General features: G+C 43.3%; 2 protein-coding genes across 2 annotated transcripts; one reads left to right on the top strand and one right to left on the bottom strand.

The window, feature by feature from the left end:
- Positions 1-1,449: 1,449 nt before the first annotated feature.
- Positions 1,450-7,253, top strand: LOC118418793 (multiple epidermal growth factor-like domains protein 11). Its single transcript, XM_035824835.1, has 9 exons — positions 1,450-1,632; positions 2,456-2,569; positions 3,073-3,198; positions 4,235-4,327; positions 4,581-4,691; positions 5,589-5,714; positions 6,053-6,145; positions 6,311-6,424; positions 6,802-7,253. Exons 1-9 carry the CDS (start codon positions 1,578-1,580, stop codon positions 6,960-6,962), a joined length of 993 nt encoding a protein of 330 aa, XP_035680728.1. The 5' UTR covers positions 1,450-1,577; the 3' UTR covers positions 6,963-7,253.
- Positions 7,254-7,376: 123 nt separating this feature from the next.
- On the bottom strand, positions 7,377-12,741 carry LOC118418783 (glutamate receptor 2-like). The gene is made up of 9 exons (XM_035824820.1): positions 12,539-12,741; positions 12,058-12,218; positions 11,419-11,544; positions 10,884-11,059; positions 10,463-10,596; positions 9,936-10,133; positions 9,267-9,427; positions 8,634-8,811; positions 7,377-8,165 (listed from the first exon to the last, which is right to left on the bottom strand). Exons 1-9 carry the CDS (start codon positions 12,701-12,703, stop codon positions 8,001-8,003), a joined length of 1,464 nt encoding a protein of 487 aa, XP_035680713.1. The 5' UTR covers positions 12,704-12,741; the 3' UTR covers positions 7,377-8,000.
- Between the last annotated feature and the right edge of the window lie 34 nt (positions 12,742-12,775).

Here is a 12,775-nt window from a genome sequence, read left to right on the forward strand (position 1 = left end):
CTGTACCAGAAAGTCACTCTGCAAAGAGTGGCGACATAACCTCTAGGTTCCTTCCGGACGATAAAGTTAAAAATAGAATAAGACGCATATAGAAATTAATGTTTACCAGTGTACCTTTTGATGTACACATGTAAAGAATGCGCACAGTTACATGATCAGAGACGAAACAGCATAGCATGTTAAGATATCACACATGAGCATAGTTTTAGTAGAGGTGTAACAAGAAGATTGTGATCACTTGCAGATACTATGACTGGACTATCACTGTGTTGAAATAATAGCAGGATGGGTCATAATTTGTTTATATTGGTCACATTTCCAAACCGGGGCCCGGCCGGGCAGCTTTCGGGAACGAAAAGTACGATACCAAAACACCAAGCTACACAAGACGTAAAGAGAATAGTCGTTGGCAAAGTTGGTGTATATTTCTACGAAGACATTTTTATTGTTCGTTTCCACAAACACTGCAACAGCCCGGCCGGGCCTGTTTGGAAATGTGACGTTAGCCTACTGGCATGTCCACCTGGGCCAATATAGACATAATGCTATCCAAAAGAGAAGTAGTGTTTTAACGATGTGAAATACACTATGCCGCCACATTTTCTATTATGTTAGATAAGTATGCTGATGTAGACAGTTTGTAGTTGTTAGTAATACGTGATATCTGCCATACATTGTACCTGATGCAATCGTTGTGCAATAAACTTGACTTGACTTGTAACTGAGACATACGGGCGCGCCCTATTGTTCTATTCTTCGTGGTGCGCACGTGGGCTTTTGTGTCCTTGTCCGGATGAGACGTAATATTTGCTAATTTTTCAAACATTATGTATGATTAATGATGTGATAGAACACATGCCGTTTCTCTCATGTTATCATGCATGCGTTTCTGACAGCCATCATATTGCCATCGTTACAGTCCTAGTCGACTAGACGTTCCTTGATGAAAGGATGTTTACATTAGCTATGATAACAACATATGATATTTGGCGTATGAGAATATGGCATATGGTTAAGTACTCAGTGATTAGTACTCAGAACTCGAGAGGAAATATGATTACTTAAGTGTTCGATTTCATTCGTATTAAAACAATAATTCAAACATTCAGCATTAATCTGTCATGCAAAATTGATATTTTCAACAAAGTGTACACAAGCAATGCTTTACTTTATTTGGTGTCAGAAGGGGCCATTTAAAATCATATTCTGTACATTTTATTCAATGGCTAAAGGTGATCAAAGTTAAATGCGTTATCACCCATCAGAAATTAAATCTTTGGCGATTACTTTGGAATTTTAATTCTCCTTTACATGTGACAGTCGACGTGAATCAAACAGATAACAGGTTACTAAGCGTATTTGCATTCTTTTAACTTTAAACTATTATCATATACTATTATAACGTCACCCCTGTTACTGTGTTGCTTCTGCCCTATGTACTTTATATTGGTCCCCCGCACAGAACTTTGCACAGGAAACTTTGTACTTGAGTTCCGTCCACAGCGACAGAGGAACATATCGCCATATCGACCGTGAGGGAATCAGACTGTTCCAAATTTAGCTAACAACTAAACGCGATGGAACTTTTGGCTACAGTGCTGTTTCTCCTGGTTCCCACAGCGCTGGCACAGGGTAAGTTAAGTTTTCTTTCGGACAGTTGTACGTGGTCACGTCTGTTGTTAGTAACGTCTCAGCAACCATATTACATTAACATATGGACGCCAGACAGAGTCGCCAAGAAAGGGTAAAAAGAGCAGATAGAGTTTCCTTACCTCCAAGTAGATCTTTTGTCTTTGGTTCGTTTTATACTTTATTTTGTAGTTGTCTTTTACATGTGTCTGTTTCATCGATTTGATGAAGACCGCTGTCAGAAACGGACCACCTCCAAAAACTTCCCAAACGAACAGGGGACGTACGAACCAAGGACGTTATAACGTCCTTGTACGAACTAACCAAAACCGGCACATACTTTGGAAATCAGAATTTTTTTTTACGATGACACCGGTCTTCATCCGCAAACATTTATGTATCTTACTAAACAAAGAAACGGATTTGTCTAAAGCTGTGCGAGAACCATGTCAATCAATGTATTGATTACCGATAGACCAATCCGTATAACACAAATGTGAAAGTGACGGAGGTCTTTAATTTCGTTGTGCGTTTGATATCTTGGAATAAGTGGAGCAACTCATAAGAGTATCATAGATACGCTCCAGTGTGAGTTGATCACACCAATCAGTCTCTTTGTGAGCATCATGAAATTTCCAAAAGTGTGATATACTACGAGAACATTTACCGATTATGTGATACCAATTAAATGGTGTAGAAGTGTAGATATATATAAAAAGTTCATAGAATTTATTTCCACACAGCAAAAATGTTTAAGAAGTCATACCGACATTTCATGCTCGACGAACTGTTGAGCTTCCAAGTTTATGATGAATATTTTCCCCAGGCCAGTGCATGAACCTGTCCCCGCTGTGCGGCCAGAGTCCAGGCTGGCCCGACCCCGCCCTGTGTACCACCCACTACGTCAGCTCCAACTGTCAGGAGTTCTGCGGAGGGTGCTGTAAGTCATGATCCTCTCCTTATCTCCGCAGAGACGCCAAGGATAGCATCAAACATTGTTTAGGCATGGCGAGGAGGCAAATGAAAATGTTGCACCATGTACCATTGAAAGAATGTTACATATGCATACCTAAGTTTTCTTCAAATTTTGATTGGCGTATGTTTTCCTCTCTTCAATTTGCCAGTTCTTGGTAAACCTAACGTTCGTATTCGCCATTTGACCGGAGAGGATATATAACACAGAAAGGACAGTGTTTGTGAGTTGACCATGGTACCAAGAAACGACGCAAACCATTTGACGACAGAAAACATAACGTAGTTAGAGAAATTAAATGGACTTTCATAAGCTTGACTAGAATAAACTTATTTGCCACTGTATTGTCCCCGCCTTTTGTATGTAAGGTTCTGTCCTAGTATGATATGATACAATCAGATTTGCATTGTAATTGATGTGTGGATCGAAGTAATTAGTAAACATGGCCTAAAACCTCATCCCCCGCCTAGCCTGTGACACGGACCCGCGCGGGCCATGCCAGAACGGCGGCACGAGAGGAGGGAACCCGGCCAATTACGGATCCTTCACCTGCGACTGTAACTGTCCCGCACCATGGACGGGGGATCTGTGTGAAGGTCAGCATTTTTGTTTGTTTGTTTGTTTGTTTCGTGTACTCTCCTCCAGGCATAGCACACCAATTTTGTACAGTAAGGCCTGCGTCACATTTCCCAACCGGGGCCCGACCGGGCTGTTTTTGGAAACGGAAAATAGAAATGAAAAAAACACACAGAAATAATGCCCACGACTATATTCTCTTTATGTCCTGTGTAGTATGGTGTCTTTTATATCATACATTTCGTTCCCGAAAGCTGCCCGGCCGGTTTGGAAATGTGAGGTAGGCTTTAGACTGACGACCCGTCACCGTTACACATTGTGTCATAGTCATGTGACAAAAAAGCACTCTAGTCAGTCGGAAAATAAAAAGGTCGATACAAAATGTGTAATGACACCGTGTGGTCTCTAGCACAATGACATGTACACTGTTTGCCAATTCTATCATAAGTAGGGCAATAAGGAGGTTTAATCAAATTTAAACCTCCTTATGTGCATGTATTCATTTGTAGATCAACAATGGCAAAGTTCGTCGTGCCTTATCACTGCTTTGGTGCTCAACTTTGTCCTTCTCGGCAGGTGGAAACGGTAGTGTGGGGCGAGATGTCAAGGCGAATGGAATAGGTTATCATACACATGACGCAGCTACATATGTATACACGCACACACCTACATATGATTCATTTCGTCCAAACATATTTGTATGAAATATGACAGGGTGGCAGAAGTCCGGAACTAAGCGGAACTTGGTGTTTTTGTTTCACGAGTGCGTAGATGTCTTGTACACACAAACCACATCAGAAACACATTGCTATAGAGACCTTCTTAAGATTGTCCTGAACACCTAAATATCTGAAGTACATATGTTACCCCAGGATTACTTATGATGCATTGGTACATCTCTCTGAATAAGTTTAAATTCACGTATTTTTTTTTTTGTTCGTGTGGCGTTATTATGGCATTTCGGTGCAATCATGAGAGTGTTACAGTGATACTATAAAGATCAATAAACGCGCCAAATCGTTCAATCTATTAATTGTTGTGTTTTTTTAACCACAGTCTGCACTGCGACTTGTTTCAACGGAGGCGTGGTGGATCAGACGACATGTTCCTGTCAGTGTGCTCCTGGTTACTATGGCGACGACTGTTCAGGTGAGACATTGCTTTCTGGAACGTTCGTGTATTTATCTATTTTCTCATTGAACTGATTGAAGAATCCTGCCTATGGTGACCAATTAACTGTCCACATAGACCAGAGTTTGTCGGTTCCCTGGGCCGGGTGGTTTTCTTGGGCAAATTTTGTCTGCGACTTTTATACATAGAAATCACAGTGAAGTGTATTTGTACGCTACATTTCTACGTTGGTCTGTGGAATAGACGACTACAAGAGATTCTTTCTCCACAGAGACGTGTAAGAACCTGGACCCGAAGTGTGGTGCGAGCCCTGGATGGCCTTTGACCTCCATGTGCGCGGACTATGTCCTTGACCTCTGCCCTGAGTTCTGTGGAGTTTGCAGTAAGCTATAGCTTATTTGTTTGTTTGTTTGTTTGTTTGTTTGTTTGTTTGTTTTAGACGGGATTTTAAGAAATGAGCAGGATACTTAAAAGGTACAGATCATTGATGAGTATGTGGGTGGGCGTGTTTGCCGGTGACAGGCCTTGACCCAAGGAAAAAGTAAATAGTAAATGTGGGAACAAGCCTGAGGAAAGATCCGGACACAACCCCTCTAAGGGTATTTTTAGCTGTTGTCCGACATGTAGATACACAAACGCGTGGGAACCAATGACCTGCGTGGTACGGAATGCAGGCCAGGCAACCTCACTGAAAAACATTCGGACTAGAAGGCTGACAGTCAAATAACCAATCACATAGGACATGTGACGTCAGCAATCACTCAACATGGACGGGGATATAAATTTCACACCTGTTTACACGAACCACTGATATTACGATCACGTGCCCTATGGACTGATAATTCGAACCTAATAAAGGCTGCAGTACAAGCAGTCGGAAATTAAGTGGGAATTATTTGTGATGTTTGAACACAGATTACCATAGACCTTAGTCCCGTGCCTCTTTTCCCCAACCAAAGTCGGCCCTGTGTCGGGGGTAGCCTGGAATTCCCCTTTTCTATATATGTAGATATAGCTCCTCCGGTTACATCCAAACAGATCTATGACTTTCCGGGCTTTTGTCTTTAAAAGATTACAGTCGGATGGCGCATACGACTTCTAAAGACTAGTCCCTTGTCACCCTTGTCTAGCAACTCCCAAACACAGATAACCTTACCCACGACTAACCATGGTCTGGAGAAGGTCGGGAGGCAATGGTCGGCTAAGAATTAGATATACCTAAACTTTTAATACGGACATACTCAAGTTCAAGTTGAAAGGCATGTCTTTGTGTTCCCAGGTTGTGACGACGACCCCAGAGGTCCATGTGTGAACGGCGGCAGTCGCGGCGGGAACCCCGCTCTATACGGAGACGACACCTGCAACTGTAACTGTGTGGGCAACTGGGTCGGAGAGAGGTGTGAAAGTACGTGTCTTCTCTGTCAATGTTTCTGGTCAACAACATTAGTACGCGTCCAACAATATGATATCAAGATTTTATATGATATTTCCGAACACAAAGTAAAGCTTTTACCACCAACATTTTTATCAGTCCTCTGATCCTTGTCAAGTTAAAATGACCCGAGAGCTATACCATGTGACCTTGAAAATAAACGGGTGACAGGTGCCAGTCAGTCGGTATCGGCCCCCGTCTCGGTTGAAGGATGTGCACCTCATTTATCTTGAACGTAATGTATCAACATCGATATGACTCTTGACACTTGTAACTGCTTTTGTTTATTCGTTCATTTTTTGCTTGCCCAGTTTGCGCTGTGGCCTGCGCCAACGGTGGGATCCTGGACCCCGTGACCTGTACCTGCTCATGCGGTGACGGCTGGGACGGCGAATTCTGTCACAGTAGGCATTGATCATTGATAAGGCATAGTTGCAAAATCTGTCATTTTAAGCTTAAGAATATACATTTTCATCAGTTTCATGCATGAAGTTCGGATTTGTAGGACGAATTCTTTTTCTGTCCTAACCAGCAAATTTCCTTGACAAGTGTTGTATCCCTGTCTACAGTGCCGTGTATCGACTCCAACCCGCTGTGTGGCGCCAACCCGGGGTGGCCGGACGCCAGCATGTGCAGCACGGACTACGTCATGGAGGGCTGCCACGCCATGTGCGGGGTCTGCAGTATGTAGTCAATATTTCTCTGTCCGAATCGATAATGAAGTTGGAGTAAAATTAAAGGTCTTAATTATTGCTTTTTTCGCGCTCTCGATCTCCCAACATCTGCTTGATGCTTGATCTGGACACTTAAATAGATGAGCTTTAGTGGGCCTTTATCTTGCACTGTCTCAGCCACTCTCAGGAAAAGAAGTCGAGCCCATCAAGTTATGCAGTAGTTTAAAGTTGGCGTTTAGACTAGAATAGACACATTCTATATTTTTCTCCACGACTTGTTTGTCCCCTTTAATGTTTAGATACCTGCTATTATCCCTTGGGCAAGAATTTGCAATAAACTATTACATGTATTATTATTAATTGACTGGTTGATTTTATCCGCACAGCCCTTGCAGAAGAATGTACTGACGCGGACTCCGGAGTGACCTACCAGAAGGGGCAGCAGTGGGCGAAGCACGACGCCGCGAACCAGCACACCATGCTGTGCACCTGCCTCGGGCGGGACAACTACGTCTGTGAGGATGTTCCAGACTGGACGGGGCCGTGAGTCCCTGTCACAATCGTCGCACGACAACAGCCTAGGTCACATACTTCGTACGACAAGTTAACCACAGTAAACCAAAAATATATCTAATCCTCATCACGGTTGAGGATAAGTACAAATGTTTGTGACGGAGAAGGTTGCCGTGGAACGGTCTGTTCTGTCACATGTAGCCTAGCTAACAAAATGTCGCACGACACAAAAGAATCGTACAGCGTATGGGCCTAGCGAGCTCTCTGCACAATATTTGATTTTGCACATTAGATAATATGGAATAAATCAGCCAAGAACCATTGACACTTGCCTCTGGGTTTGATTTATGAATGAATTGATGTGAGGATGGATGGATGGATGGATGGATGGATGAATGGACGGACGGAAGGATGAATGGGTGGATAAATGAAGTGAGACAACGAACTATTAAAGGATTCACAGCTTTATTGCCCCGTAAAATAAACAGCGATAGCGAAATCACTCCTCTAGACATTGACGCTCTAATAGCTAATGTTTAGGTATCTGGGAAAAGTTATTTTCACAGGCGCATATAATTTCAGCTAAAATCAGCTTTTGGAGTCATACAATCCCTAACCCCAAACCCTAGACCACACTGACTCAATTTACAGTAGTACCGTTACATCAAAGCTAGAACCTCTTTTGGTAAGACTTTAGACACATGTGGATAAGCATCTGCTTAAAACCCACAATGGATACGGATATTATCCGTAACATCAAGTCAGTGTGGCCTTATATAGACTCCAATATGGGCTAACCTACTGCAGTACAATTTCATTTTCTAACATCGAAGTTTTATTCAACATCTAAACTTGTTTTTATAATTATAAAACACTTTGAGAATTCCAGATACGATTGTGTACCCAGGTCCTTTGCTATCTCCTCGTCTGAGGCCGGGTTTGCAATGGCTCAAGTCGAATTCTGGGGCAATTCGGCTAAAACCAAATAGATATTTTGGGGTGATCTGAACTGCCCTAATGCGTCTGACTATCAAAGGCAGACTAGTTCAAGTTTTAAGTCCGTTTTTGAACATCACGATGTAGCCTGCGTGTTACACTCGTATTCCTCTTTGGCAGGGACGGGAGTTCTTCTCCTCTGAGGAAGCCGGAATCTGGCCAGGGGGTCGGCGTCTCCGAACAGCTTCTGCTTCAGACTCTTGAACCTTCCAAGGAAAGCCTCTGGCATTGTCTGGGGTTTCTGAAAAGAGTAGAAGGGAAATATGTCAACCACGGACGCAAACAATGGAGAATAACTTGATCTAAAGCAAGAAAAACAGAAGGAAATCGTAATCTAACGCCTCTGTAAAATACTTTTGTACAGTTCTTTTTTATTCATCATTGTGGACGTAAACTACAGACGAAATACATCGTAGCCTGACAAATCGCGCTCCTAGCGGCCGGCCCTACAGTTGCCGCCACCTAGAAGATGGGGGTCATTAACCTCAGTCAGCGAGAGATTGTATAAACACAGGCTAAAATACTTCCTAACCTATAAGTTATTTTTCAATGACTCCCCTCCCCCTAATATTCAAGTATAGCCGGCCAAAGAGAGTCAGACGGGCTCCATAGCATACACATTCCTAGGACGACTTCACTTCTCTGCCAGCTTTTAAAAATATCTTATGCCACCGTAGGATCTGCTTGGAGATCACCCTCCCCTCCTGACCTTTGCACTTTTCTTGTCCACGTCGCCCACACAGACGAGGATCCACTCCAGCGTCAGCACCACCAGGCTGATGGCCATGGCGCCGTACACCAGCACGAACACGCCCAGCATGTGGTCCAGCCCGATCACTATCGTACTCAGCTTCGCGTCCTCTCGGGCGCACTCCGAACCGCCAGTCCTGGGAGATAGAGGGGAGGATAGAATGCATGAATGAGTGAGTGAGTGAATGAATGTATGTATGAATGAGTGAGTGAATGAGTGAACAAATGTGTACAAGTGGATATGTAAATGGGTGAATGAATTAATGGAAGAATGAATGAAAATATAAATGAATGGATGGATGGATGGATGGAGGAATGGATAAATAAATAGATGAATGGTTGTATGGATGGATGAATGAAAGAATACATACATAAATGGATGAATGAATGAATGAGTAGATAAATGAATTGATGTATGGATGAATCAATGAAAGAATAGATCAATTGGTTAGCTATATGAGGACCTCATATGGCTACATATAACGTTACAATGGTTGTATGTATCTAACATGTAATGGAAGGCAATTCAGCACTTCCATAATAGAAAATGTTGTTTTGAGAGTTTTGATGTAAAAAGCAAACTGGGATTTACCACTTGTTGAAAAGCTCTTCCAGTTTTCCCGACTCGCGTGCCCAAAGTATCTTTTCCGTGAACTCTTTCGTGTAGGGGGAGTTCTTCTGCAGGGCAAAACCGTACCCCGTCTTGGAAAACAGTCTGCCGACTGTCTTCAAGTCGCATGGTGGCGTTTTTGTCTGGAGAGGGAGGTAAGTGAGACGTTATATCATGGGATCGCTTATGCATGGTTTATGCAAGGAGGTTAACCTCCTTGGTTTATGCATGATCAAGATCAATGTTATCTATCTGCAATTACGTACGATTAAGTTTTCGTGCCATTTGTTGTTTTGTAAACAAAAGTAGTAGAAGAGGTATTGATGGATTTTCATGGTTTTTGGTCCGTGCGTTGTCTTAAGTTAGCCTCCTTAGCAGTCTCTCAGGACCTTTTTTTGCTCATAATACACTTTTGCTGGCCATTTCTTTTTGTACTGGGTCGCTGATTGCCGGCCTCCGCTGGTGTATTAGCCTCCGCAGGGCCAATAGATCAGCGGAGGTCGACAATCAGCGAGCCAGTACAAGAAGAAATGGCCAGCAAAAGTGTATTATGAGCCCAAAAAAGGCCCCCGAGAGCCTGCTATGGAGGCTAGCCTTAAGTCCAGATTAAGAAATGAAGCCTCCCAAGATACAAGTTTCCCTAGCACTTACCACATAGTCAAGTATCCCACTGTCCCAGACGAAGGCGTAGTGTCCCCTGCGCGCACGCGCTATCCCCTCCTCTGACGTAGCTACCATGACGTCATGTGTTGACATGTAACGCGCCATCTTCTGAAAGGTCTCTATGGTGGACTGTAGGAAGAAGCTGTGAGGACCCGAAGACAGAACAGTTCCATAGGCGATCTCCGTCTGAAGACAAAGACAAGAAAAGGTATACGTACTTGATGAGTAAAAAATTGGCCAATATAAAAACATACAGTTTCAAGGAGTAACTCTAGTCAGATATAAGCTTTCCTCCTCAACTGATTCCCCAATTTTAAAACACAGGGATCTAAATGCTAAATGTTGTCGGGGCGATAATTTTTCGCCGATAACCTGCCTGGCTATCAAACGGGAAAAAAATCGTAGGCCGTAAACTCGTCTTTACTTTTTTTAGCCACTTTTCATTATGTTCTCCTTCTTGATTTCTTCTTTAACTTCTGTGATCTTCGTGCTAACGACAACCAAGAGAATCTGACCTGTTTGGCCAGGTCCTCCACACTGCCGATGGTCTCCTGCAGCCTGCCGATGGTGAGGTGTGCGGCCAGGTTAGCCGTGTAGGTGGCGATCAGGATCAGGATCACCAGCCACCACACACCTGCCGTAAACCGGCCTGGGGCGGAGGACAAAACGTCGTAAAGGGACTGTCACTGTTTTGTCAACAAGTTTCTACCGAATTTGTTTAGATTTCGGCCGAAGTGATACGTCAAACACGGTTTAACAATGTTCCTTGGTATTTTTGACATCATATTTTGATTATACAGATTCATTTCATATTGCAACGTAGGGTAGGGTAGGGTTTTGCTAGGATCGGTCGGGTAACCGGGAAAACATTTCCCTGTGCCTAAGGGCCATGTATGATACAAGTTAACAGCATGCAACGTTTAATGTTGTGAGTACCTGCTGCAGACTTGGGGTACTCCTCCGGGCCCTGTTGGAACAGCGTGCAGAAAGAGTTCCAGATCCAGTCTCCTAACGTGATCTTCGTCTGGTCATTCTCATCATCATCTGAATCATTACCATCGTCATCATCATCATCTTTCCCTGTCTTCTCATTCTGTTTCAAAGACGGCTCTCTGTGAACGTATAAATCAGATCATCAGGGATTTTCAATCATATCGGGATGAAAAATTCAAGCCTTCGATATACCTGAATGATTCAGGTCTTTCGTTCTATCAACTCAAAAGTATGGCCGATACCAAGCCTCATGCAGCTGGTTAAATATGTTTTTGGGCGTGTTTGCAACCGACGTTAGGTGTAGCCGGCGTAGAGATGTTTGAACTTAACTCCTCCCCCCCATTTATGCATGTACACACAATAGACGTAAGGTATCATAACAAACAAATAAGATGGCTAGGCACGTTAGATACAGGTTCACACCGTCCTACACACATCACTCCATCTCCTTAAGCTGAAGAGTCTTGACCTGACTGACCTCTCGTGGTTGTCCTGTCCCGGCCGTGTGACGGCGACAGGTCGGCAGCTGTAGGGGCTGAGTTTGTTGACGATAGACAGGAAGACGCCCACAGCTACCGTGGTGATGGCGATCAGCAGCCACAACCTGCGGTCAGATGGAAGGAAAAGGCGAGGGCATCTTATTAGACTTTCTTATTATAACGCCATTGGAAAAGAGAACGAAATCAAGAGTGATTGGTACAACAAATAAGAAGTCATTGGACATAAAACATAGATCGCGTAAACATGGATACGAAAGAAGATTACATAAGCTTGCATAAGAGTAACATATTGCAGCACTGCATCAGCCTGGTTTTATACAAATACTAGAAGCTTGTCATTATCTAGCCACGACTGTGTATACCAGTAGTTAGATTTGTATGTTGTTCTTAATGATGTGTTTATGTGTGCCTGAAGTAAAATGAAATAAAACAGAGATGTATAAGTTCCATACATCTTGTCGCCATTGTGTCTCAAGAGTCAAGACTGTTGTCTCCCCACTTCGGAATTAGGAAACGATTTTACCTCTAAATGACTTCCGGCTGAAATGTAGCCAGGAAAGTGATTACTCAATGAGAAACACTACAAGTGTAAACCAGGAGACAATGTAAGGACTCGCCTTTTCTCCAGTGGTCCGAAGAAGTTGAAGAGTGAGATCTCCTTCCGCCCCACCTTACTCATGACGAAGGTGAGCCCCACGTCGATATAAGGCGTGGTGAAGTCAACAACCTCCTCCCGGTCTGCCCGTATGGTGATGGACGCTACCACCATGTCGGCTTTCTGAAAATACAGGTATTATCGTCACTTACATCTGTTTTATATTAGCAGCTACTTTAAAGGGATATATTGTAAAAGATAAAGTCACTGTAACGTTATATGGTCATTTTTTACAGTATGAGTTGAATGAGTGCTTATGACACCAGTAACACCAAAATACAACATTGTTTTATTACATTCTAACGTGATAAGTATTATTCGATTAACATGGATGTTGGCACAAAATATACACTGTTCGGAAGTAAAGACGTGAAACAAAGCAAAAACGTCGCACAGATCCAAGCCACAGTCCTACGTCTGCTTTGAAATGTCGCCATGCTAACCTTGTAGGCCACGTCAGCGACCACCCCGTTCCATTTCCCTGTGATCGGGTCCTTGGCGCCCCAGTTGTTGTCGGCCACGTGATACAGGTCATACCTGAACCCCATGCCCTGAGACATCCAGTCCAGAAGGTCCACGCAGAAACCTGCAGCCGAGACGGAGGACATAAACTTCCCGACACATTTTGTCGATTAGTGACGTTACAAATGCGATCTAACTTTGCAAATCTCAACTAATCT

The sequence above is a fragment of the Branchiostoma floridae genome, chromosome 7, assembly GCF_000003815.2.
Source record: "Branchiostoma floridae strain S238N-H82 chromosome 7, Bfl_VNyyK, whole genome shotgun sequence".
Classification (NCBI taxonomy): domain Eukaryota; kingdom Metazoa; phylum Chordata; class Leptocardii; order Amphioxiformes; family Branchiostomatidae; genus Branchiostoma; species Branchiostoma floridae.

Coding starts and splice junctions, on each gene's coding strand:
- LOC118418793 (XM_035824835.1), top strand. CDS start 1,578: ATGGAACTTTTGGCTACAGTGCTGTTTCTCCTGGTTCCCACAGCGCTG. Junction 3,199..4,234: donor GACGGGGGATCTGTGTGAAG/GTCAGCATTTTT, acceptor TTTTAACCACAG/TCTGCACTGCGACTTGTTTC. Junction 6,146..6,310: donor GGACGGCGAATTCTGTCACA/GTAGGCATTGAT, acceptor CCCTGTCTACAG/TGCCGTGTATCGACTCCAAC.
- LOC118418783 (XM_035824820.1), bottom strand. CDS start 12,703: ATGTCCTCCGTCTCGGCTGCAGGTTTCTGCGTGGACCTTCTGGACTGG. Junction 10,597..10,883: donor GTACCCCAAGTCTGCAGCAG/GTACTCACAACA, acceptor CCTCCGCCCCAG/GCCGGTTTACGGCAGGTGTG. Junction 10,134..10,462: donor TGGAGGACCTGGCCAAACAG/GTCAGATTCTCT, acceptor CTTTGTCTTCAG/ACGGAGATCGCCTATGGAAC.